Source organism: Leptodactylus fuscus, chromosome 2 (assembly GCF_031893055.1).
Source record: "Leptodactylus fuscus isolate aLepFus1 chromosome 2, aLepFus1.hap2, whole genome shotgun sequence".
In the NCBI taxonomy this organism is placed as follows: domain Eukaryota; kingdom Metazoa; phylum Chordata; class Amphibia; order Anura; family Leptodactylidae; genus Leptodactylus; species Leptodactylus fuscus.
In genome coordinates this window covers 210,455,077-210,483,042 of record NC_134266.1, presented here as the reverse complement: position 1 = coordinate 210,483,042, position 27,966 = coordinate 210,455,077, and the positions used below count along the sequence as shown (strand labels likewise).

Sequence of the window (27,966 nt, the reverse complement as noted above, 5' to 3'; positions counted from 1 at the left end):
CTCTGTTTTGGCTCTGAATTAAATAAAAGGTGATCTAAGCAATAAACATTTCCCAAAATGGTATATCTAAAAAGTACACCTGGCCCCACAAAAAAAAAAAAACGCCCTATACATCCCCGTACAGCTGCAGGGTCACCTGTCAATGTGGCCTTGCAGCTGTTCCAAAACTACAACTCCCATATATTAAATATTTTACCATTTTTTGCCTGAAAATTTTTTTTCCCTATTTTTCTCCTCTAAAACCTGGGTGCGTCTTATAGTCCAGTGCATCTTATAGTCCGAAAAATACGGTAAATCAATAAATTACAGTTAGTGTATGTTCACACTTTAACTGTCATGCTGAAAAAACTGCCTTCAAAATTTGTGAATTTTCAGTGCTGTTTTTGTTCTGTTTATAAGAAGTTGGGACTTTCAGTTTTGATTCAAGATAGGGCAGGATGGGATTTTCTCCAGCAAGATGGAAAAACTCTAATGAAAAAATTAGGTTTTTTTTGGTTGTTTTCAGAGCCAAAAAGCAGTGTGAGTGTTTCTTTATACTGAATTTTTTCTAACAAAAGCTATATACCAATCTACTCAGCTCCTGCAGTAAGCAGACTGAACAGTATGTCCAATGTGAAAGAACACAAGCCGATTTCATGTGCATATTAGTTCCATGCTTGGAAGGTTCTGAGTACTGAGCTAATGTTCATGAATGCAACTATTCATCCTTTTAATGTCCATATATTAGAATAGTGTCCTTGCATTGTTTGTATTGTGCTATGTTATCACCAACAATGTCTCAATAAAGCCTGAAAAAACATCAGCAGTCTCTTTCTGTATCAGTAGAATGCACAATGGCAGAAAACAGTTATATATATATATATATATATAAAAAAAAAAACCTGATACAAATTGGGGCTTTAAAATCAATAAAGTCACATTGTAGACGTAAAGATGAAAACTCCTGTATTCCATATCTCAACACACCCACGGAATGAGGTCTTTGCCAAATAACTGGAGCTCAACTTAAAGCGGTGATCTTGGCTGAGAGCACCTTCAAGGAAGGTTCCACTTTTCCAAGCAGCAGTTTTATATACAACACAAAGGCTCTGTTCCCACGGAGTAACGCACCGCTCATTCTGACACGTAAACATGTGTCAGAGTGAGCGCTGTAAAACAGAATACCATTGACTTCAATGGGTGCCCTCTGACGTGCGCTACACATTGAAATCAATGGGGGGCTTTTTAACCCATTGATGTCAATGTGTAGCACGCGTCAGAGGGCACCCATTTAAGTCAATGGGATTCGGTTTTACAGCGCTCACTCTGACATGTGTTTATGTGTCAGAACGAGCAGCGCGTTACTCCGTTGGAACGGAGCCTAAGGTAGGAATTTGCTTATAGCCTAACCTGTGGATAGAAGACAAGTGTATATTACAGGTAAACCCCTTTAAAGTTCTCCAGGGTGGAACATTACTGTAACATGAGATCATGACAAGATGTACATTCACCATTAAGTACAAGCCCACTTTTTAACCCCATTTTGATTTTAGAGTCAAAATACTGTGCCAACTATTTTCTAAGCACATTTTAGTACTGTTTGGTACTCCATTGTACTGATGGAAAAATTCCAAATATCCTGCATATACATACAATATAGTGTAAAGATCATTTATATTTTTTCCACGCATAAATAGTACAAGCAATGATAATAGATTTTGTATTATATTTTATTGCAGAAAACTGATCAGATTCTACTGGTTTACCCAGAGATATATTTACAGAAACAGTGGTGCTGTATAACGCCCTTCATGCTGCTGTGTGTGTGTGTAAGCAACAGCATGGAGGACGTTATACAGCAGCACAGAGCAAACACAGGGAGAACATACAAATGCCATGCAGATATTGGCCTTGGCCACATTATATGACAAGTCATATACTGGCCAGAAATACTGTCATTCATCAAGTACACACACATCAACTCATTTTGAAGCGTCACCTGAAAGAACAGTTAATGCTTAAAAGATAACATGTTGCTTTCCTGCAGTCACCACTAAGGGCTAGTTCACACAGAGTTAAACCAACTCCAAGTGTACACATTTGCAGTACACTGGCACTCTGCGATGGATTAGGGCCAAATGAATGGGCCGGAGCCACAGACATCGCAGCTGATTCAGCCGCGGCAAGATAGGGCAGCTCGCTTCTTTTTTTCCGCTACTAGCTAGTGGGAAAAAGAAGCAAGCGGCTCCCATTGAAGTCAAAGGGAGCCATTTTTGGGAGCGGATTTTGAGGTGGATTCCGCGTCAAAATCCGCTGCCAACTTCCCCCGTGTGAACTAGCCCTAAGGTAGCTTAACAGTTTCAGGAGGACAGATGTATTTTTCGGCTCAATGTATGCCAGTATGCTCAGTAAGCTGCGATGGTCTCCCATAGGAGTGGTGCAGGCATTCAGCAGGTTAGGTGTTCATGCAGGATATTTGGAGCTTTATATCAAAAACACTGAGCTTTTGCTGTTATGATATACTGAGAAGTGAATAAGTACAGATTTTAGCATATGCAGCCAAGTTTTGTAGGATTATCTTCAGATGTTGAAGGCTGATTTGAGAGCAACTTCATCATTTAGGGCAAATATGACTGAGAATTTATGATACACAGACGGCCGTGAGCGATTCACTCATAACATTTTACCATCTGTGTTATACGGATCCACTCTTTTATATTTTCAATCCATTCGTAACACAACAAAAATAGGGGTCTGAGCAAAGATGACAGCTGATCAGGTTGACCGATTAAAAATTCAACCGTAAAACTCTTCACAACACACAAGAGTTACAGGAAAATACAGCCACTCCGTTTTGATATTGCTTCCACGATATGTTGCTAGTCCAACGTAACTGACAAGTGATCTGTAGTTAAAGTCTATTGGTTGGCAAACACAAACAAGCAGCATAGTATAGCAGTACTGCCTGCCTGGGACAATGACACGTAATGCTTCACTTAAAAGAGAAGTTGTAAAAATCACAACTGTTTTTAAAATCAAACCCCCAAAAATGTAAAAACCTTCAAGCTAAGAGTATTTTTTTCCTCAACTAGAACTGCTACATATGACACAAAATATTAGTCTAGAGTTGCAACATTCTAGGAAAGAATTCTGCCCTGCCTTAATGTTCGTATTGCAGAAGAAGCAAAATAGTAACTCCTTCCATAATCCAGATAAAAGGCTGAAAACTGTACAGTTGTATATAGGAGAGACTGATCTACGGCTGACTGGCCTTTCATTTGGAGGCTCAGAGAGAAAGGATGAAAGGCCATGGTCAGAAAGCGAACCACATTCTTATGTGTCATGCATCCCAATGCATGTGAACCCTGAATGTTTGTTTCCTGAAGTCTTGTCATTGTGCTACATTTCATTGCACAGCACATCATGGTTAAGAGCTGTATGGTTTATCTGCACGGTGTTACAGTCTTCTTCATTTGCTGACAGCATAAAGGCAGGGGTAAATGGGAAAAGTTTATGGCAGGCTGCCCGGTACTCTTCATACCGAGTATTACAACTTCCAAAGCTTCCATCAAGAAGCGCGTCCAAGACCCTCGTCAGACTCTGAGCAAAAGAAAAAAACATAGGACAAGTTAATAATCACTTAACACATCTTTGCCATATGCACATCTATCTATTATACAGTATAATGCCACTTCGCTTTCAGTAATGTTCCTGTTATCATTCTATTAGTCAGCACTTCTAAATTCTTTTCCTATATGAATATGCAGGTTGAAGAGTAATATACAGTACTCCACAGTACAGGTCAGTGCGATTTAAATTGTCAAAGAAAAATAATCACTATGACATTTATTGCCAATATATTAGAGCTTATACTTTGTGACGGATATTTTACCATGTTCCTTTCATTGCTGACCTATGATCTCATTAGTTAGAACCTCCAATGCCAAGGGTTCTGCAGGTATGAGTGATAGCATCAGGGAAGCAAGGGGTTGTATCCATATGTTAAAAGATTTAATTTTTTTCTGATCTGATTTTTTTAATTCTATTTTTTGTACATGATTATGAAGCCAGCCATCTTGCCCAGGCGTCTACTCTGACGGCATTTAGTGATAAGTTTCATGGCACAGTCATGGCCCTAGGCATCAATAGTCTGAAGCCAAGTCATTAAGGTCTATCTTAAAGATAACACTACACAACAAAAACTTGTATTTTAAAAGTTATTGCTACATGAATTTTAAACGTAAATATGAACGGGGCTATAGCTACTGAAATTATATATAACATCCATAAAATTGTAGGATAAACAAAAATTCAGTTTGAAGTCTAATATCTGTAAAATATGTGCAAAAAAAAAATTCATTAAACACGTTCATGGTTTAAATTTCTTGGCTGTGGACTTCCGCTTATACTGATGAGTTGACAAATCACACTGAAGCATCCAACAGTAGTCTTTCCACATCGCTGCACTCCACCGACCCTGATAGCATGACTCCATTACCGAAATGTCCTGGTAGAAGCGCTCGCCATGTTCATCGCTGACTGCGCCTAAGTTTTCTGGGTAGAAGTCCAGATGCGAGTCGAGTAAATGAATTTATGAGACATATTACAGCCAAGAAGTTTGCACGTACTTATGTATTTTTATACGACATTCACGTAGTCAGCACTTTTCTTATTTCCAAGGTAATTGATTACGACTGACTTGAATGCCACCCACGCATCTTTTTCAGCAGCACTTAGAATGTCTTGAAAGTGTCATCAGGCATGATTTCTTTTATTTGTAGACCTATGAATACACCTTCTTTTACCTTTGCATAACTCAACCTTGGGAACTTGTTACGCAGGAACCCAAATGCATCAGTGACGCTGGCTAATTTCTTGACAAAATTTTTCATAAGTCGCAACTTTATATGAAGCGGTGGCATGAGAATCTTGTCACGATCAACCAAAGGTGAAGAACGTTTTTATTTCCTGGCTGCATTCTGTCTCTGATTGGTCAATTCTTCTTGATGTAGTGTTGCTTCCTATCTCTGCTGTCCCATTCGTATATGAAGCAGCAGTACTTTGTGTATCCTGGCTGCAATCCCGTTAGAATAGCTACTACTTTTAAGTCACCGTAAATACTCCAATTGTACTCGCGATAATGTATTTTTTCCAGAAGTAGCGATATGCACAATATGAAGCTGATGTAGCAGAGCTGGATTTGATAGGTGATGAGAATCCCAAATTTACATGGCACAGGACCAAAAGTTAGGTTACAATAAACTCTGATAAGGTCGGTGTTTACATATAGGGATAATGGACTCCCTGTCTTAGCTCTTATCAACAAGATTCAATTAGCAGACCTTTTATATATAGAACATATATATATATTTATTTATTGAGAATATATATATATATATATATATATATATATATATATATATATATATATATATATATATATATATATATATATACACACACAATAATTTTGTATACTGTCTGAAGCTTGTAGTCCTATTTAAGCAAAATAAAAAAACATTTATTCGACAATATCTTAACAATTTGACCTGATAGAGCAAAACGGTTTTCAGATCTGAAATCAGCATAAAAAAACCTACTTAAACACTTAATGACTTAAGATATCCACAGCGTGTTTTCCAGTGTAATTAGTGCACAGCCGAGTTGGGGCCAATTTAGCAGCGGAATGCAGTCGGATGACACTCAGAGTGACATTTGCTTGCTTTCTGTTATTCAATTCCCTCTATGGAGGCTTTCAATCCGTTCTATTCTGATGAAACGGAGCAGGATAGGACCTGCTTTATTTTCATCCTAACTGACCCTCAGACAATACCTTAGGTTCTTGAATATCCCTTTAGCCAATTCTGATGCAGTTTTTAGAACTCCATGACCTGGCTTACCTTCACATTCCGATCAATTAAGGTTTCATCCAGTCTTGTGGCTATGGCAATCGCCTTCTCTTGTCTTGACTTGTCCAAATAATACATCATTTTTGCACCTGTGGAAAAAATATGAAATTTTTACATATTTTTAATAATTGAAAGTCAACTTTGTTTTTGCAGCATCTGTATTCAGGAGGTTTGCATCTTTCTTATGTTAAAATACACAAACAGTGAAATGTAAAGATTGAGAATCCTCAGTAGTGTTTGATACCTTGATACCAGCCTGATGAAGGAACCTTATAGCAGTTCCAAAAGCTCGCATATGTCTTACCTTTTAATGGCTAACCAAAAATGATCAAACACTACTGAGGACTCTCAATCTTAACATTTCATGTCCACTGGCTAATACGGTACAAAGAAAAATTTTTCTTATACTTGAACAATGACATACTATTATGACAGTGGCATGAACCGGTTCCGACAAGCTGACACAATAGTACATCATAAAGATGGTGCCGGATCAGAAGTCTGGGTCACACAGTTGACATCCTGCCTCAATGACTGACTGCAAATGGTGAAAACATAGTTTGCAGCTGTTTAACCCCTCAGATGCCACCATCTATAATGGTGGTGGAATCAGACTGGTGTCTTAGTTTCTGTCCCTTTCATCATAAGCCCCACAATGTGATTGCGAGGTGCAGAAAGTGTAAATGTAAAAATAAAAGTTGCAAAATATGAAATAACAAAAAATAAATAACCAAATAATAATCATTTTCACAATGTATATTTTTATTTTTTTACAGAAAAATAATGGATGAAAAACATAAAAGCCATATTTGCTACTAATGCACCCGAAACAACACATACTATAAAAATAGAACGCTATTTAAATGCTGTTTGTACCTGAAAGCAAATGCTGAATGGAGGTAGAATTGTTTTTGAGAAACTCTTCATTGAAGTTTTCCAGATTCTTGTTGGTAAATATACTCTTCATCTCATGTGAAAGTACTTTAATCACTATGTCAGGCAGATTACTGTGATCTGAAACTACAGGCATGAAAAGGTCAGCATTATGAAAGTAATAGTTCTTGGAGGGCTGTTCATCAGGATAGGTCATCATATTGACGGGGTCATGCAAGCATTGTGTTGCCTTCATTGCTTACATGTTCACAGTAGTGGCTGTGTAGGGAAATATAGCTTTGTCCCTTTTCAAGACAATAAGTCAATCTAATATCAAAAGACCAGTTCTAAGGACAGGCTGTCAGTTTACTGAACCTGGACTGCCCCTTTTAGGATGATTCTTTCAGAAACTGAAGATAGTACAGTATGTGCATGGTTACCTGATTTTGAGAAGCGTATTAGACACTCATGCAGCCACTGATTATTGCGATCAATAGAAAATGCTCTTTTGACAGATTGCAACATGAGTAGGAACTTTCCTGAAACAAAAATGTCAGAAGTCAGTAAGTTGGAAATACACATAAAAATATATAAATATAAATCACATGCTTGCGTATAGCATACCATAGATTTTCACTTCTGTCTTTCATCAAGATTTCTCGTATTGTTGATGGAGGACTAGTCATAGTGGCATGTCAGAAGTTTTGAATGGTGGGTGTCTGGATACGGAGATCCTGACCAAATTCTGAAAAGAAGAGGAAGAAGCTGAGCTCAGCACCTCGTCCTCTATGTCCGTTTGACCATAATCAGCTTTGCTCAGCACCCCTTATAGAGTTGGGGTAACCAATGTTCGGACTCATAGTCTTTCGCAGTCAAAGGGGCACAGAGGTCACCTGAGTGCTTCTTCTCACTTAACTTAAATGATGGACTAGGATCTCAGCACCCAATATCCCCCCCACAGATCTAAACCTTGTACATGTCACTATGACGTTTCAGAAGTTTTCCCAAATTAAAGTTACACTTTATAAATAATCCCCTTAAAGTAAATGGTGTTTGTTAGAGCTGTTCAGAAATGTCATAAAAGAGGTCAGTCCATCCTCCTATTACAAGCAAAGGCCATAATGACAACATGCAAGAATAAAAATGGCTTCTATCACTTTATCAACCATCTTGACACAGTATTGTGCTACCACATAAGATATTTACCTTTTCTAAAATAGATCTCAAATGCCAATAAATGTGTTTGTATATTGTTAGCTGCTAGGGTTTTCAATGGCGTAAGGAACTTGATCGCTTCTTCTAGTGGGTTATCAGCCTGTTTTAAAAGAGTATTTAAGAAATTGTTAAGCAACATTTCTCCAGATGTAGAATTGTGATATCTTCATAACAAATCTAAGTTATGTTCTGCTTTACGCCCAAGTACCCAGCACGGTCAGAAATGCATGGTGATTATTTAAAAGGACCAACGATAAATTCACAAAAACTGCAGAGGATATCATTTTCCCAGGGTCAGGAACAAGATTTTTGCTAACCTAGTAGTAAGGCTCATTGATAGTAAGACATGCCCCAATTTATTGCAAATCATATTCATAAACCATTAGCATTGATTTTTTCAGTCAGTGTTGTCATCTCTCGCAAGTACAGCCATGTCAAACGCATCACTCAGTGCTCCCCCTTCACCAAAGGATAGCTCAGATGGGGCAAGCTGGCGTTCACTTATGGTACATTGCATCCCAATGACTGATCACTCGGCATCTCCTTCTCAGTAATAACGAAACTCTAAATGAGAAAATACTGATATTAAGCTATATGATTTTATTCTCAGTGTACAGGACTATATCATTATGATTTTAGAGGGCATATGGCAGCAAGATCTTCATAAGAAGTTGTCCAAGTGCTGGTAGGATCAGTGAGCAACACCTAGGATTTATGTCAGAAACCTGGGTAACATTTCATTTATGCAAAAAGTCTCACCCCAAAGCTCCAGATATTTGGAACTGTATACCACTTCAGAGGAACCATCTACTAAATATATGTGGTATCGGAGGCTGACCTACCCTTTCCAGTTTCTCAGGAACCAGTTCCTCCTTAGGTCCACTGGTCTCTTCTTCCTCCTCATCTCTTTTTTTCTTCTGATTTTTTTGCTGACGTTCTCGCTCTGCATGTTTCCTCTCTTCTTCTAGCTTTGCTTTCTTCTGAGCTCGCCTCTGTTTACTTAACACTTTTTTAAGTTCTTTAGCGGAGAGATTTTCTACACACAAAACAAGATGAATTAATGCTATTGTTTTTACTGTTAACCCAAGAATATATAGCAATATATATGTCCAGCGAACATAACTGTAAACAGTCTAAACCTCAGCTCAAATCAGGGGTAGAAATAGACTTGACAGGATGGTTAGAAGGACCAGCTCTGTCCTGGGGAGCCCCCTGGACCCAGTACAGGTGGTGGGTGACAGAAGGATACTGTCCATGGTGAGCTCCATGCGGGAGAACAACTCCCGTCCAAAGTATTAGACCTTGACGGCAATGGGCAGTTCTGTCAGTGACCGACTGCTTCACCCCAAGTGTGAGAAGAAGCGCTATCAGAGTTCCTTTCTAACCAAACGCGGTCAGTCTGTATAATCTACATCAGGTTAAGCGGAGATCACTCCACACAGAGAACTAAATAATCCTGAAGTCTTTCTTTTCTTCTTAGTTGCTATGACTCCTAATATCTTTTCTATCTGCTATGAGCTTGTATGTGTTCTTTCTAGAAATATATTACTGTATTATCCATGCTGCTGTAACACACTGAATTACCATATGGTGGGACTATTAAAAGCATTATCTTATCTTATTACAACATTTCTATACACTGAACGTTTATGGAGAATATTCCACAAAGCAGAATTGTGGCCAAAAGGGTTGAAAATACCAGTCTCTTGCATTTTTCTATTCAATATTAAAAGCAATGCTGGCACAGATCATCTAGATGTAGGCCAAAGGGGATCAATGGCTATGTTAGGTGTATACTGCAGCAGCTTTCCTGGCCTATAAGCTGAACACGCTCACGTAGCATGATGTGAACACAGACTAAACAAGTCCACTTTTGACCTTCAAATGTTTCTTTATTCCAAACATATTAAAATTCTATTTCAATCAGTGATGAGTTTCTCATATAAAGCTCCAAATCCCATATATAGGCCAAACAAGAGAGCTTACATTGAATACACCACCTGCATGCAGTTTATATATTCTCCCTGTGTTTAGGTGGGCTTCCTCTCACACTCCATAGGAAATGCAGATTGCGAGCCAATGAGTAAGAATATCCGTAAAGCACTGCAGAATATGTTGATGTTATGTAAGCAAGCAAAATAAAGTAATAAGCTCCAATGTGCCCTCTAATGGCCCCTTAGTCTGCTGCAGCCAGTGTGTTTAAACCTATACCAAAGATCTGGGGAGCTGTATCGGGGGGGGGGGGGGGGGAGCTATATATAAAGTCTGCACAAATTTTTTGGATGGGAAAAAGGGTTTTTATGTAGGACAGTTTCATGAACCTCATCATAGTGTCAAACAATTACAATTCCCTTTAGAATAAAATTAGGCTCATTTTATTACTGTAAACAGTAGGTTTGTCCTTGATATATTTTTTTACAGTATAGTATTATGTTCCTGTACTGGTTTTGTATATAAATGTTTCGTGAAATGACTGATGTTACTGAACATACCGGAGTTGACTTCCTGCTCTTTGCTCTCATTCATTAAGGGGCTTTCATGCAGCTTTAGGTAGATTCCTATGGCGGTCTGTGCTGCTTTAAAATAAAATGCATGCTGTCGCAGTACATCTTCCAAGCGGAGAAGATCCACATAGGCACGCAATGTCATTTTTCTCATACAGTATGTGTGGAAGTCAAACTGGTCATCGGTAACTTCAAAAAAATGCTGAAAGAGAAGTATATTCAGTACATTTAGACAATAATATAATAGTTATAACAGATTTCTTTTAATTCTAGATATCTAATATTTTCTATACAGTAAAATTCAATTAATTCAAGATCAGTTTTTCATCATCTGGACATTTGTTTCCAGCCAGTACTAGATAACCAATTCCCAGATAAGTAATACTGACCCCGTCGACAACATATGATGCACATGTGCATAGGGACTGTACAAATGGGCCTAAGAGGGGCAACATGGTGGCTCAGTGGTTAGCACTGCAGCCTTGCAATGCTGGAGCCCTGGGTTCGAATCCCGCCAGGAACAACATCTGCAAACAGTTTGTATGTTTTCTTTTTTCCTCCCATTCTCAAAGACATACTTAAATGAAAAAAAAAAAAAAAAAAAAAAAAGAGCCTAAGAGCTATACATATATACACAAAGGGCAGTGGCTGCTGACCTCTACCTGCAATGGCCTGAATTGCAGAAGACTCTGATCAAAGCTGTGTGACCTTTTAGATGTTGCCATCAATAGTGAACGGCATAAAGTGGAATCCTTTGTCATACTATCATACCATTGCTTCCTGTCATAAAAACATACATTCCCAGAAACTAATGAAAAAGGTCATGTGTGTTCCAAAACGGTCCATTATATGGTACAATACATGGTATAATTTAAAAAAAACAAAAAAAAACAACTTGCCCTGCAAAACAAGCTCTGGTATAGCTAAGTGATCATATAGTTCTTGGAAGGCAAATTATTGATTAAAAACAAAACAGTAAGAGAAATCTCAAGCCTATAGGCAACACATCTGGACACCTACCCTTTCAATTTCATGGCATTTCTTTAACGCCTCCCCATACTTTCCCAGTTGCTGGTAAGCAGTGGCACATTCAGTCTGGAACCACATACATTGCATCTCATTTAAGTTTTCCATGGCCGGCGTCCCCTCCTAATTGAAGTACATCAAAGAAGAAATTTTCTAGTAACAGATCATCTTATATCAAATACCGGACTGAGGTCATGTATACATTCTATGCTGCCACATTCACATACAAACAGAAAAGAGCCCGTACCCTTGTGAACTTCGAGCACATCTCTTCTGCCTCCTGAATCATATTAGCTCGCAGCATGTATTTTGCACATTTGGAGTTGATGAATCGGTCTGCAGTGTCCAAAGACTGAGCTTCATCCATCCACTTGGCAGCTTCTTTAAGGTTTCCTATATGCTGGGGATATGAAAGACAGAAAAATGTATCAAACCTCTCCACCATCAAATTTGTACTTCAATGTACATAAAGATGCGGAAAAAAAAATAATTACAAGTAAATGACTTATCTAAAACATAGAGTATAGATTGTTTCAGATATCTCATACGGATTGACAAGTTACTTAAATGTCTAAAATATTTTGTGGTTCTAGCTCCTGCCATTTACAAGATCTTTGCTGGCAGTTAGCGAATGAGGACATACTATTATACTATTCTCAAGTGTAAAAAGCCTATTATCCTCTGAGCAGAATACCCTGGACTGCAGGATTACAAGTTTAGGAAGCACTGCTCCCACTTCAAACAGCTGAAGACCCTTTAAGTGGATGGACAAAAGAGACATCTAAAATCACACCAATATTAGGTGTGACAACCCTTTGTCTTCAGTCAGTTTTTCTAGGTACATTTGCACAGTTATTGAATGGACTTGGCAGGGAGAACTAACCACAGATCTTCTGTGGATATAGGTTTGTTCAAATCCTTCCATCTCTTCAGGTAATCCCAGACAGACTCAATGATATTGAGATCAGGGCTTTGTGGGGACCATATCATCATTTCCTGGACTCCTTGTCCTTCTTTACACTGAAGATATTAATCTTGCCCATTTCTTGATGTTTCTTCAAGTTTAACTGAAGCAGAAGGCAGTCTGTATCATCAGGGAGGCGTCTGATTAGTTCCAAATGTATTCTGTATCAGGACAATGACCCCAGATATATGGTCAATGTCATTAGGCATAAAGGGGAACAAGGAGTCCTGGAAGTGACAATATGGACCATAACTGTCTGGGATTACATGAAGAGACAGAAGGATCTGAACAAGCATACATCCATAGAAGATCTGCTCTTCCCTGAGATGTTTGGAACCATCCTGCCAACTTCCTTCAAAAACTGTGTACAAGTGTACCTATAAGACTTTATCTCTATAGCATCTGTACGGGTCTTTAGCTTCAAACACAGAAGTATATGGAAAGGGGAAGTGGGGGAGGCTGCTATAAGCTGATTTGTTGCCTCATTCTATGCAATTATACACTCATGTTGAAAGTTAATAGCGTCAGAAAAGCTCTCTCACTCACACTGTAGCAGAGCTTAGCAGCTGTAGTTAGTTTTCCAGCAGCCCTATCTCCCCATAGACTTTTATGTAAAAAGTAACTCCGTCTAATTGGCGGGGGAAGCAGATTTCTTTAATAAGATATATTTCAAAGTTTTTTATTTTCACCTGTACTACTTGAAAAGCGGTTTTATAATTAGAGGTATGCTTTAATGATTTGGGTGCAAATGTGTCTGTGATGGAGTTAGTTTTTTTTTCTGCACACTGGCAAATACAGTCTGGAAAATCCAGACGACATATTGACCACATTTACTGGACTGCATCTAATCTGGAGACCAGGACGCTCTGCAGTATAGTGACCTATGATGCTAGGGATCCATCCCAGTTTCCCCATGGCTTCACTGACACACAGCTCAGTATGAAGCATGGAGTCTTGTATTTGTCCAAGTGCAGGGGGCCACAGCATGTTTTAAAAAAAAAAAAAAAAAAAAAAAAAAAAAAAAAGATAAATGGAGGTTTCCAAAACATTTCTTCAAATTTTTCTCTTTGGTTGTGTGATTTGCTTTATTCCTATGGACTTGTTAAGCTAAACAAAAACATGTATAGCCCAGCCTGCAGATGCTGAAAGATTACAAATTAGGTTCACACTCCATACAGGTTTTATAACCTCACCTTATAGATTTTAGCTTTCATATAGAAGAGTTCGATTAATGTTGGTGTGCTGGCAATGGCGGCATTGATGTAGTCTAATGCCACAGACCACTGACCAAGTTTATCAAAGTGCTGGGCTAAGAAATAACGAACCCACAAAAGGGTGGTGGGTGGTTCTCGCTCCTCATTGTCTGCAAGAGTAAAATCAATGGGAAATTTATGTACATTCTTCTTCAGGAAGTCCGACATAGAAATGAAAGAAGACATGTTTATCATAAACCTAGTGACCACTATATCTGTAATATGAGCATGATCAAGTCTCCCTCAAAAGGGTAACTAAGCTCAGAGAGCATTTAATGGACAAAGAGCATAATGCAAGGTACCAGAATAGATCCTCTATGGTAGGTTACTATCCATGGTTACCGTATAACATTTTACTATACACCGGTTAACCACATATTCAGTGCACCATTAGAATGCAGTAGCTGGCACCCAGTCTTCTTAATGGAGGGAATTTATTAAGATTGGTGCCAGTGTTAAAGCATAACTCCATTGACAAAACAACTTTATATAAACGAATATAACAGGAATATATGAAACTTTGTGATATATCTTATTAAAGAAATAATTTTCCTTCTACACTTATGAGATTGCTCTCCTTACCTTCACTCAGCTTTCTAAACACCCATACTGCCTTCTGCCTCACACTATACTAAGTCTGTGGAGAGGGGAGGGAGAAAAGGCTGCTGCCAGTAAATTTACTGACATTCTCTGCAGAGGTAGAGCTTTATTGTGTCAGAAGAGCTCTCTCACTCAGTGTAATGGACTTTAGCAGCTGCTGCAGTTATCTGTGTGTCTTTTCAGCAGATTCCTCCTCTCCCCTCTCCATAAACTTCTGCCACACTCTGATAAGAGAAGAAAACATAATTCTATAATAAGATATGTTACAAAGTCTCTTATATTCATCTGTACTAATCATTTATGAAAAGTTGTTGTTATAAAAAGGGCTATGCTATACTATAGGAAGATGCAGCAGAACTATTTAGTATTGAAATTGAAATTATTAGTTGTGGTGCACCAGGGACTGGCACAGATTTCAGGAATAGCACATTCCAGATCTCTTGTGAGTTTTGGCAAATCTGTCAGGATGAATGTCCCTGCCCATGCTGCCTTTATCCTCGTCTTGCTCAGTCCACTTTTTAGGTCAAAACATGGACAAAGACACATTTTTGGAACAACTAACCATGCCCCCAAAATGCAACACTTTCACACCAGTTTAATGCCCCTCAATGTCTTGTGGAAACTTACCATCAGGGTTGAATAAGCCACTTGTCTTTAATGAGCTTTCATAACCAATAACAAGCTCCTGAATGACTAACATCTGGAAAACAAAATGCATAACACCGTAAATGAAAAATTCACAAATAAAAAATGAACCAGAGCTGCGTGAATTCTGGTGCAATTTGCATAATATGTCCGACACAACTATATTAAGTGTTTTAGGAACCTTCTGCTCCTTGTCAGAAAAGGAAGTATGACAAACTTACAAGGTAAATTTATACCAGATGGTCTAAAGATGAATCAGATTTATCATTCAGCATCACTCACTGTGATAAAAACTTAAGTGTTTTCAGACAGTTTAGCCTGTTTGTACTATTAGACAGTATTAGTACATCTGCCCCAGTGACTACCTGCGTAGAAGACAGTATTTTAACACATACTAAAACCGTACTATCACTTATTTACCTTCTCTGCAGAGGTGTACAGTGATTTTAAGGTTGTAAACAATGGTGGGCAGCCTTTGCTAAAGTTAATTCGTAAGAACTTATCCATTCGTTCTCTAAACTTGCTGCCTAGAAAAAAAAAAAAAAAAGCAATTACAGTTTATGTGCTCTATAAAGAAAGCAGGTCAGGTCAATGGAATTAATACAATGATCTGTTGCACTAGTTGGTTTATACAAAGGTGTCCCTATGGAAAGTGGAACATCATGTAATGACTCCATATGTCATTTTAAGGCTGTGCGCACTTTCATGAAAAGTACCGTATTTTTCGGACTATAAGACGCACTTTTTTTCCCCAAAATTTCGGAGGAAAATGAGGGTGCGTCTTATAGTCTGAATGTGGGTTTGCAGCATGGCCGCGCTACTGCCACCGCTGGTTTTCTTCAGCGGCAGTAGCGCGGCAATCCGCAGGCCCCGGCAGCTAAGACAGTCCCCGGCATCTGCTGTAATAGACCGGCGGATGCCGGGGAGTGTCTTAGCTGCCGGGGCCTGCAGATTGCCGCGCTACTGCCACCGCTGGTTTTCTTCAGCGGCAGGAGTGTGACAATACTGCAGGCCCCGGCAGCTAAGACACTCCCCGGCATCCGCCGGTCTATTACAGCAGATGCCGGGGACTGTCTTAGCTGCCGGGGCCTGCGGATTGCCGCGCTACTGCCGCTGAAGAAAACCAGCGGTGGCAGTAGCACGGCCATGCTGCAAACCCACTGCTCCTCCGCAGGTCCCGACAGTTAGTTAGCCCCCCCCCCCCCCCCCCGGCCTCATACCTTTAGTGATGCAGGCCGGCTCCTGCACGGCGAGGCCGCAGGAGCCGACCTGTTCCGATGACAGCCGGGTGCCTAATGAAGGCTCCCAGGCCTGTCATAGATATATATTACTATCGCGGCTGGTCTATGACCCTCCGCGATAGTAATGTATAGAATCTCCCATAGACGGCAATACACTAGTATTGCCGTCTATGGGACTTGCAATCAAATGATTGCAGGTTCAAGCCCCCTAGGCGGGGGATATTAAAATAGTAAAAAAAAAAAAAAAAACACTTAAAAAAAATATAATAAAAAATAAAATAAATAAAAGTTCACCTCCTTTCCCTAGAATACATATAAAAGTATAACATTACTGTGAAACATATACATTAGGTATCCCTGTGTCTGAAAATGCCCGGTCTACACCTGGCCCCACAAAAAAAACGCCCTATACATCCCCGTACAGCTGCAGGGTCACCTGTCAATGTGGCCTTGCAGCTGTTCCAAAACTACAACTCCCATATATTAAATATTTTACCATTTTTTGCATGAAAATTTTTTTTCCCTATTTTTCTCCTCTAAAACCTGCGTCTTATAGTCCGAAAAATACGGTAAGTGCCTTTTATTCCTATGTAAATAAGCTGAGAGTGCATCGAGAGAGGAAGGCATCCGTGCAAGAGGATGCCTTCTTCTGTGCAGAGGCATCCTCTTGCACGGGAGAAGGCATTTTTTGGTGCTGTCAAACTCCCTTTAAAAAACAAACTAGAAACTGCCCTTTAGTCAGTGAAATATGAACAGTGGGCACAGATTATCAAGAAACAGGCTAAAGCCAGCAATAGTTAAGACAATACATCACTGTTACTTATATGCAGTTAATCTGTGGACAAACTGGCTTACATCTATTGCTAAATAGTTCACCTTATGATTGGATCATTATTATTCTTAAGGCTAGTAACTAGTAGTTTTACTAGTGTGTCGTTATGTCATAAACCAAAATCTGGAGCAGTAGTAGACTGCTTACAGAAATACTGCCATTGTATATATACTATGTAAGCCATTTTTACACAGTTAAGGTAAGGTCACAGAGGAATTTGCTGCGCATTTGGGGGTGGATTCCACCTCCCATTGTTTTCAACGAGAGGAAGAGCTAGCAGCAGGACGCCAATAAAATAAGGTTTCTGCAGCTTGAGACTCCCTACTGGGTATGCCCAATCATCTGGGCTGATCAGCAGTGGCAAGCCGCGGTGCAATGCCGATGCCCTGCGTCAGCATCCTGTTGAGGGTAACCCGCAAATGGAAAATGAATAGAGATGAGCGAACACTATTCGAAACAGCCGTTTCGAATAGCACGCTCCCATAGAAATGAATGGATGTAGCCACTTTCATTCATTTCTATGGGAGCGTGCTATTCGAAATGGCTGTTTCAAATAGTGTTCGCTCGTCTCTAAAAATGAAGAAGAATTACTCTTCATTTTCCACCGTGTGAACTTACCATTAAGTAGCAACACTATTGGTTCTCAACTGAAAAGTAGCTTCAACAAATGATGCTGACCAAACTGAAAGAGGTCCCTGCCTGATAACCCAGCTACAATAAGAAAATCATAGCTGGGTTCCTGAAAAGTCCCAGACCATAGAATTTTTCTGCACTAAGAAAGTTAGAAAAAATCTTTAAAACGCTGCAGAATTTTTAATTACCGTATATACTTGAGTATAAGCCGACCCAAATATAAGCCGAGGCCCCTAATTTTACCACAAAAACTGGGAAAACTTATTGACTCGAGAATGGGGGGCAGGGGAAATGCAGCAGCTGCTGGAAAATTTCAAAAATTTAAATCGTTGGAGTTTTTGGGTGCAGTAGTTGCTGGGGAATGGAGGGGGGAGGGGGTTTGGTTGTCTGTCTGCCCCTTCCCTGAGCTTGAGGACTGGGGTTTTACTCCCACTTAGAATTCAGCCTGGCTGAATATAGGGTATCTGCAGTGCTCCTATTGACCCCTTCCCGATGGAACAGGAGCACCGCAGATACCCTATATTCAGTAGACCGGGCACTTTCAGACACAGGGATACCTAATGTGTTTGTGTTTCACAGTCATTTTCTACTTTTGTATGTATTCTAGGGAAAGGAGTGATTTAGAACTTTTATTTTTTTTAAAGCTTCTTTTTTCCCCCCACTATTTTATGGGAGATTCTATACATTAATATTGCGGCTTGTCATTTTATTACGGTCAATTACCTTCAGTGACTTATTCAGCAGACTCTTAATGATATACGACATAGCTCTTACCTGTAACAAAGTTTAAGATCAATCTTCTAGGTGAAACTGCTCTTGGATGGCGCTCACAGAATTCATCATAGATCTCAAGTCGCTCTTCAGTGGTGGCTAGGATGAGATAAAATAAATGTATATTAATCTAAGGATATTACGTCCAGTCCACATTCTAAACTACTAGTGACAGCTTAGGAGGAGTCACACCATCTACGGTGGAGAGGCTGCATACGGGCATCTGTGCATTGCTTTAAAAACCCATTGAAGTGAATGGGTTTTTAAACTGACCATATGCAAGCCATCCCCAAGCTGTTTTTCTGCAATTTTGGAGGAATCACAGCAGGCGGACAGCAGCACAAGTGTGAACGTCCCCTTATAGGTCTACCCTAACATACACCCATGCATTAGAAGAATTGGAGAATGAAAGATTTATAGCATTTTTAGTTCTACAGGGGCAGAACATAAGGTTTACCAGGATGCAAAGCTTTCTCCAGATTTTCATAGTATTTCCAGTTTTCAGGATTGCGGTTAATAAGTGCTCTAAATACTTCAGCAGCTTCTTTCCATCTTCCAAGCTTTAAATAAACTTCACCTTCAATCATAAAAACAAAGCGAGAGGTTAAAACAGTCAATGGGATATAACAATAACTGTACGTACTCTTCAGAGAAAGCAGCTATACAATAATAATAATAATAAATAATTGTATTCATATAGCAGCAACATATTCCGCAGCACTTAAAGGGGTATTCCCACGTCGCATACTCACCAGTCTTCACGGCGGAGGAGCGGAATAGCAGCATCGCTCCTGCCGCTGCTGGCTTCATGCAGGGCAGGAGCGTAGCGATGTCGCAGGCACCTGTGCTGGCGTCTAACCCTCCCCGGCATCCGCCTCTCTATTACAGCGCAAGCCGGGTCTGTATTGGCAGCCCCTTCCCCCAAAGTGTAAACTCCCCCCCCCCTCCAGGATACATCACTTGACTTTTGACCAGATAAGTCAAGGGATGTGTCAACAAAGAAATGTATAAAGCAAGATGGTGGACAAACATGCCGTTTTGCTGAAGCAGTGTATTTAGGAAAAGTCTTACATTCACATTAACAAGCAGTATAGATAGGATCCTTGTGATGGGACAACCCCTTTAATGTATATAATATATATTATTTATATATTTATTACACACATGGTGCCCCCCATAAGTTCATAATAGGCCTTTGGAAGCATTTTGACATTACATTTTCTTGCTAATTTCCCAAGGGACTTACCGTATTTTTCGGATTATAAGACGCACTTTTTTTCCCCCAAATTTGGGGGGAAAAGAAGGGTGCGTCTTATAGTCCAAATGTGGCGCCTGGCACCCGCTGTACTAGAGAGGCGGAAGCCGGAAAGGGATAGACGCCGGGGCCTGAGACATCGCTGTGCTCCTCTGCCCTGCATGAAGCCAGCAGCAGGAGGAGTGATGCTATTCCGCTCCTCCATCCCCCCGCCGCTGGCTTCAGGCAGGACAGTGGAGCGCAGCGATGTCTCAGGCCCCGGCACCTGTGCCAGCGTCTATCCCTCCCCGGCATCCGCCTCTCTAGTACAGCGGATGCCGGGTCAGTATTGGCGGCCCCTTCTCCCCCGGGCCCGGTCCCCACCGGCCCCGTACCTGTAGAGTTGCAGGCCGGCTCCTGCGCGGCGATATCGCAGGAGCCGACCTGTTCGGGTGACAGCCGGGAGCCTAATGAGGCTCCCAGGCCTGTCACTGCTATATTAGTATTGCGGCTGGTCTCTATGACCAGTTGTATAATACAGTTGTATTGCCGTCTATGGGACTTGCAATCAAGTGACCGCAGGTTCAAGCCCCCGGGGGGGAATAAAATAGTAAAAAAAAAAAAAAAAAAAAAAAAAAAAAAAGCTTTAAAAATATAAATAAAAGTTCTAAATCACCTCCTGTCCCTAGAAAAAAAATTATATATATTATATATATATATATATATATATATATATATATATATATATCATAAACCACCGGGTTTTTTTTCAATACAAGGTGATCTCAGCAATAGATATTCCCCAAAATGGTATAGCTAAAAAGTACAGCTGGCCCCACAAAAAAAAAAAAACACTCTATGCATCCCCGTACAGCTGCAGGGTCACCTGTCAATGTGGCCTTGCAGCTGTTGCAAAACTACAACTCCCATATATTAAATATTTTACCATTTTTTGCTTCAAAATTTTTTTTCCCTATTTTCCTCCTCTAAAACCTATGTGCGTCTTATAGTAAAAATACGGCTTTATATTAATATAGTTTATGAAGAACTCCAAAAAGATTTACCAAGCATTTAGTTCACCACTTTTACCTTTGATCTCTTCCACCTGCAGCTTGTCACAGATTTGTTTCTCATGAGCTTCAATGTGATCCAAAGACTCTTGGAAATGATTTGCTTCTCTCATCACCTGGTTCTGGTACAAGATTAATTCACTATATTCATAGTCTATTTTATTTGGGGGTACCTAAAAAAAAAAAAAAAAAAAAGACAGACAAGGCCCATTACAATAGATTCCGCAAAAATGCATTATTTTTGAACTAATGCTTTATGCATAATAGTCACCAGAAGGAAACAACACCCAGGCCCTAAAACAATATCTCACAAAAACACACTATGAACAAGTTTTGTGATCACATGAATAATATAGACTTATAACTCTTATATTACAAAGCTTGTTGAAGTAAGTGCTCTTTTAGGTTAGGCAGGTAATAACTTAACTACATTAGGCTCGTATGTGAATAACCAACTTGTTTGCTACAAATTGTTTTGTTTTCGAATGTATTAACCAGAGAGCAATAATGACAAATACAAAGATGAGAGGGTGATGACTGAAAAACAGATCGTAGGTCTTTAGGATGTCAGTCCACTATCCTGCTGAGGATTTAGCTATGACAGGTAAGGCTAGATGGAGACTTTAGCAGTGACACAATGGCACAGCCAAAAACCACAGTGTGGAGCTGGCCACATCACAGCCAAAAAAAGTGTAAATGGTTGCAAAATGACCACTAGCTGTGATGCAGACAGCATGATACTGTAGTCTTTGGCTATGGGATTCAGTCAAGCCAAAGTTGTCAACCCTTCCATGAACTACAAGTAGTTCTATTTATCTTCTACTTTGCAATAAGTAATGTTAAAAGGGGTTCCCGGGATATTTCTGACTTTAATGATAGCTGCAGTAATGACAATTGGCCACTATACAGTGTACTGAGCCATCTGCTTCCAGTTCAATACACTGTATTGTGCGGGGACTGGATGTAGCCTCGACCACCTGATCCATGTGGGAGCTGGTTGTTGTCACGCCACTAATAAGATACAGTCCTATGAAAAAGTTTGGGCACCCCTATTAATCTTAATCATTTTTAGTTCTAAATATTTTTGGTATTTGCAACAGCCATTTCAGTTTGATATATCTAATAACTGATGGACACAGTAATATTTCAGGATTGAAATGAGGTTTATTGTACTAACAGAAAATGTGCAATATGCATTAAACCAAAATTTGACCGGAGCAAAAGTATGGGCACCTCAACAGAAAAGTGACATTAATATTTAGTAGATCCTCCTTTTGCAAAGATAACAGCCTCTAGTCGCTTCCTGTAGCTTTTAATCAGTTCCTGGATCCTGGATAAAGGTATTTTGGACAAACAATTCAAGTTCAGTTAAGTTAGATGGTCGCCGAGCATGGACAGCCAGCTTCAAATCATCCCACAGATGTTCAATGATATTCAGGTCTGGGGACTGGGATGGCCATTCCAGAACATTGTAATTGTTCCTCTGCATGAATGCCTGAGGATTTGGAGCGGTGTTTTGGATCATTGTCTTGCTGAAATATCCATCCCCGGCGTAACTTCAACTTCGTCACTGATTCTTGAACATTATTCTCAAGAATCTGCTGATACTGAGTGGAATCCATGCGACCCTCAACTTTAACAAGATTCCCGATGCCGGCATTGGCCACACAGCCCCAAAGCATGATGGAACCTCCACCAAATTTTACAGTGGGTAGCATGTGTTTTTCTTGGAATGCTGTTTCTTTTTGGACGCCATGCATAACGCCTTTTTTTATAACCAAACAACTCAATTTTTGTTTCCAAAATGAAGCTGCCTTGTCCAAATGTGCTTTTTCATACCTCAGGCAACTCTATTTGTGGCGTACGTGCAGAAACGGCTTCTTTCTCATCACTCTCACATACAGCTTCTATTTGTGCAAAGTGCGCTGTATAGTTGACCGATGCACAGTGACACCATCTGCAGCAAGATGATGCTGCAGCTCTTTGGAGGTGGTCTGTGGATTATCCTTGACTGTTCTCACCATTCTTCTTCTCTGCCTTTCTGATATTTTTCTTGGCCTGCCACTTCTGGGCTTAACAAGAACTGTCCCTGTGGTCTTCCATTTCCTTACTATGTTCCTCACAGTGGAAACTGACAGGTTAAATCTCTGAGACAACGTTTTGTATCCTTCCCCTGAACAACTATGTTGAACAATCTTTGTTTTCAGATCATTTGAGAGCGGGCTGTCCATGTTCGGCGACCATCAAACTTAACTGAACTTGAATTGTTTTGTAGAAAGAAATGGTCCAAAATACCTTCATCCAGGATCCAGGAACTGATTAAAAGCTACAGGAAGCGACTAGAGGCTGTTATATTTGCAAAAGGAGGATGTACTAAATATTAATGTCACTTTTCTGTTGAGGTGCCCATATTTTTGCACCGGTCAAATTTTGGTTTAATGCATATTGCGCATTTTCTGTTAGTACAATAAACCTCATTTCAATCCTGAAATATTACTGTGTCCATCAGTTATTAGATATATCAAACTGAAATGGCTGTTGCAAACACCAAAATATTTAGAACTAAAAATGATTAAGATTAATAGGGGTGCCCAAACTTTTTCATAGGACTGTATTTATGACCTATTCTAAGGATACATAATAATATAAAGAAATACAGTACAATTGCTTTCATTTATTTACATTAACAGCAACCAGAACAGTTAGATATTCGTTTTACTTTTACCTGCTGAGTCTTCCTGAACTCCTCAAGCAATTTCAAGGCCATTTCATAGTCTTTCAGTAAATGGTATGCTATGGCATAACCAATCCAAGATGCTCGTTGCATTGGGCGCAGTTGAAGAAGCTGATATCTGGTTTCCTAATATAAAAAGACTATAGTGAGTACTTACTAAAAGTCCTTACATACAGTACTAACACTTTGTAAGACTGGCCACCTTCTGTAAGAAGAATAAGACTGTTAATGGTTTGGCTGATGGATGCAATAAACTCTTCAGATTGTAAAAAAGCTAAATCATTCTATCACAATTATAAAGAACTTGAACAGAATTGGGTTTACAAAGGAAATGGATTGTATACAGACATCATTCAGAGTTGTCAGCAAAACTGCTGTTCCGGATACAGTACTTACATTAGATTACCTTACCATGTAAGCTAACGTGTGATAACCAACAGTTTCAAAACCAAATGACCGTATGAGAAACTGGGCATCACAGCAAGTAAATGTCATTATGATTGTATAGTAACTAGCATCAATACATGTAAATAGGCTTTAATATGTTACAGAGACCTGTACTACCTCACACACTTACCCGATATCCTTCCAAGTCCCTCATCTGTATCTGTAGTAATGAAAGGTCCCGCAGTATCTGCAAATTGTCCTTGTCCAGTTTAAGAGCATTCCTATAACACTTAATTGCTTCATCGTACTTCTTATCTGACCTCTGAAGAAGACCATAGACATGCCAACCTGTCTAATATTCAGGAAAATCAACAAAATCCATTCACAAGCACAAGTTCACAATAGACTGCCAGTCAGGGTTCTCTTGTCCACATCATGATCCTGTATTCACACAAGACAATTACCAGAAATATAGCCCTGGTATACAGTATGCAACTGACCGCCATTGTAAAAGCAACATAAAAAAAACCCTAATAACTAAACTGAGGGCAAAAGGACACTCTTTAGACACATACCATAGATTGTAAGCCCTCGTGGGCAGGGCCCTCTACCCCACTGTGCCAGTCGGTCACTGTTAGTATTATATCTACCTGTATATTTTGTTTATTGTATGTAAACCCCCAAATGTAAAGCACCATGGAATTAATGGTGCTATATAAATAAATAATAATATAATATCAGGCCCATTATAGGATATGAGATATTACTGCAAATGTCAGGAGTATTTCCAATGTATATAATGTACAGTGTGTGTATATATATATATATATATATATATATATATATATATATATATATATATATTCATTTATGTATTCCCAGCGGATATGATGTATAGCTGCTACTAGGACTGGTCCTGTGCATACCACCTACTGAAAACTGGACCTTTGGTCTTTCAACAAAGATAGTATAAAAAAAGGATACAAACATGGCTCTTCACATCATTGCGGAGACCTTTACGTACAAACTCATAAGCTTCTTCTTTCTTACCCAGACAATTCAATGTCAGTCCTTTCATTGCCAGTGTTTCTGTAGAAAACATAATGTAACAGATCAAACTCTGATTAAGGCTCATTTACACATCAGGGCCATGAACTTGACAGTGAGAGATTATGTCTTCCATCAGGTTCACACCAGGGGTTTGGATTTCTGTTGAAAACCGCAGGGAGAAAAGAGCTGCTTGCAGGACTTTTTCGCTCCGCATTTTTAAAGCGGAATAGGAAACGGAAACCCCTGGCAAAATATAGGCGCAAGTGTGAACCTAGCCTTCCTTGGCTGATGTACATCTCGGGGAAATCTGTTTTCACATATTCCTTATAGACTTGAGAGTATTTAGGGATCCATGAAAACAGCCTGATTTATTTTATACTTTTATTCAACAGATCAGTCACACAGGCCATTAAAAAACAAATGGTTGTGTTAATAGATCCAGTGCTTTCTGTGGGGCTTTGTTCTGTCTGTTACAAAAGCGACTGACATATGGTCCTGAAAGCCTGTCCTGTGAATAAGCACTTAAGGATAGAGCATCAATTTGTAAAAGTTGCTTAACCCCTTAAACCTGTTCCACACTCCTCTCACACACTGCCAGAAAGTAACATGTGAAGAGGCCAAAGTGTACACACTCTTGTAACTTCATCTGCTGATCTTTTATGATTCGCTATCACAGAAAGTTCTTGTCACATCTTAGGTTGTGTGACGACAAAAAAATAAAAAATTGCCTGGCCATGTGACACTTGCCACATCCATTGGGGGTATTTCATACATTCCAATACAGAAGGCAAGCATGATATATTCTTCATGGTAAGACACATGGCTTCATTTTTGTGCCATAATGTAACTGAGGAAAGGTATGAGTTAGAGAAACATGTCAGAATATCAGTATCTTACAGAATCTTACCTCCATGTTCCGCAAACCGTGGGTTTGAAAGGATCATCTTACAAAATTTCAGCCCATTCTTATACTGTTTTTGTTCATAGCATTTCTAGTAAATAACAAAAAATGTAACATCAGTAAAGCATAAACATGCACCATTCTTAGTATAGGTCATCAATATCAGATTGGTGGGGCTCCAACATCTGGCGCTGACCATTAAATCATTGTAAATATACAGATGTGAACAGATCAGAGTAGTAGCTGTGGCAGCAGGGGTGTGGAGTCAAAGTCGTGGACAAATTTTGGAAAAAAGTTAATGACTCTGACGCTCGTAAGATCAGCTAGTCCACCACAAAATGGCCGCTCGGACATGCGCTTACAACTAAAAGGCATATTTTGTAATGTACTTTTCTCACAAAGGGAATCAAAGCACAGGAATGTATACAGATGCTCTTCTCCAACAATCACAAGGATCAGGGATTTATGGGAAGACAAATTATCTATCAGTATATTCCTCATGACTTAAAAAAAAAAAAAAGCTACCAATAACAACATACAAACTCTTTGCAGATGTTGCCCTTGGTTGGATTCAAACTCGGGAAACTAACACTGCAAGGAAACCTCGCTAACCACTAAGCCACCTTGTTGTTATGTTCCCCTTGTGAATCCACCATGCCTGATCATTATCTGCAACTAGGGGACAGTCTGACTGCCACAGTGCATATTAGATTGTCATTATATCTAACATGTATGGGTAGCACTTACATTAAAAAAAAATGCCAACCTAGCATATCTTCCTAGCATAACAGGCAGAAAAATACCCACCATACTCTTGTGTGAAAGCAGTTTTACAGGTTTTGATTTATGAAGAGTGGTGGAGATTTTCACGATAACTCATGCCAGAAAACTAATTATGTCGATCCAAGGCATATTCGTCCCTGCCCACATTTGCAAGAAGTAGCGAACACGGCACAGAACAGGGATTGTGGCATACGTTTGGCACAAAAAATGGGTCTTGCACCAAATTTGCATCACAATATCGCCCCTCTGCGGGTGGAGCAGAGGGTTTGATCATTTCCCCCACTGAGGTTTTGTTGCTTTTTTTTTTTTGTGCAAATTTTGGCTGCATATTTTTGAGCACCAAAGAAAGCAACAAAATCTCACTGGAGGTAATTTATTAAGACTGGCATGTGTGAAGCAATTCCTTCATTGGCGCAAGATGCTCCTCTATTGCTAAGAGGCTCTGGCCTCTCCTATGGCAGGGATGACATCTACACTAGTGAGGGTCAGGCATAGTTTCCTGTTAGAAGTCCTGCCAGCGCTTATAGAAAATTGGCGTAGCTATGTTAGTACATTTCCCCAACCTCATATATTATTATACATTTGTATCAATCTCGTGGCAACCGACTGTATCAGGGCAATACAGTTCCAGGCTCTCCATTCACTGACAGCAAACAGAGATCTCAGGATAGGACAAAGAAAAAGTAAAACACAAGAAGTCTATTAGAAAGCTGCCAAACTTTACATGAATCATCCCTGCTAGCAGTTGTTTGTTGTCTGCGGGACCCAGTGGCTCAGGATGCCGCCAACATGACAGCCACACATGCCATTCCTTATAGTCCACATATCACATACAGATGGCACTAATACTGTCACACAAGTCCTCTCCGATGTGGGATGACGTCACACCTTCTGTAATAGATCTCTGGTTAGGGGACTGTCTACACTGGTGACTGATCTCAGTCATGGAACAAGCCAGGCTTTGTACAGGACAATGGAGACTTTCTGGAGCTCAGCCTGGGCACATGCTGGGAGCTGTAGTAGCCGACAGCGCATGTCACTGACTGAACCCAAACATAAATACGTATACACTGCTAGTAGATGGCAGACTACTGGAGGAAGGGGATTAGAGTGTGAGCTCTGCGGAACAGGGGCTGGCCTCTCACCAAGATCCTCTTAAAGAGGTTGTTCTCCTTGGGGGGGAGGGTGACAACCGGCATGATGACTCTGTGCTCCGCCCGCCCCTCTCGGGGGTCTCCAGGAAGAATCCCCCTCTGTCGGAGGCCGCACTACAAGACGAATAAATGCGCATGCGCTAATTGCGACTAGCGATGAGGTAAAAGCGCACACGAGTGACGTATATCGTTCTCTTCGCTCTGTCGC

The 27,966-nt window shown here is 39.9% G+C and overlaps 1 protein-coding gene across 2 annotated transcripts; it reads right to left on the bottom strand.

Annotated features, from left to right (window-relative positions):
* Nucleotides 1-1,253: 1,253 nt before the first annotated feature.
* On the bottom strand, nt 1,254-27,873 carry NAA16 (N-alpha-acetyltransferase 16, NatA auxiliary subunit). 2 transcript variants are annotated; one of them, XM_075265455.1, is made up of 20 exons: nt 27,750-27,873; nt 25,828-25,912; nt 24,855-24,959; nt 24,061-24,218; nt 23,475-23,609; nt 20,769-20,922; nt 18,903-19,022; nt 18,449-18,544; nt 15,389-15,495; nt 14,951-15,023; nt 13,664-13,833; nt 11,754-11,906; nt 11,501-11,629; nt 10,469-10,682; nt 8,819-9,012; nt 7,968-8,076; nt 7,202-7,300; nt 6,765-6,908; nt 5,880-5,977; nt 1,254-3,579 (listed from the first exon to the last, which is right to left on the bottom strand). In XM_075265455.1, exons 1-20 carry the CDS (start codon nt 27,801-27,803, stop codon nt 3,379-3,381), a joined length of 2,598 nt encoding a protein of 865 aa, XP_075121556.1. In that variant the 5' UTR covers nt 27,804-27,873; the 3' UTR covers nt 1,254-3,378. The 2 variants fall into 2 exon arrangements, with proteins under 2 accessions (XP_075121556.1, XP_075121557.1); XM_075265456.1 differs by lacking the exons at nt 1,254-3,579; nt 5,880-5,977; nt 6,765-6,908; nt 7,202-7,300 and adding an exon at nt 7,425-7,506.
* Between the last annotated feature and the right edge of the window lie 93 nt (nt 27,874-27,966).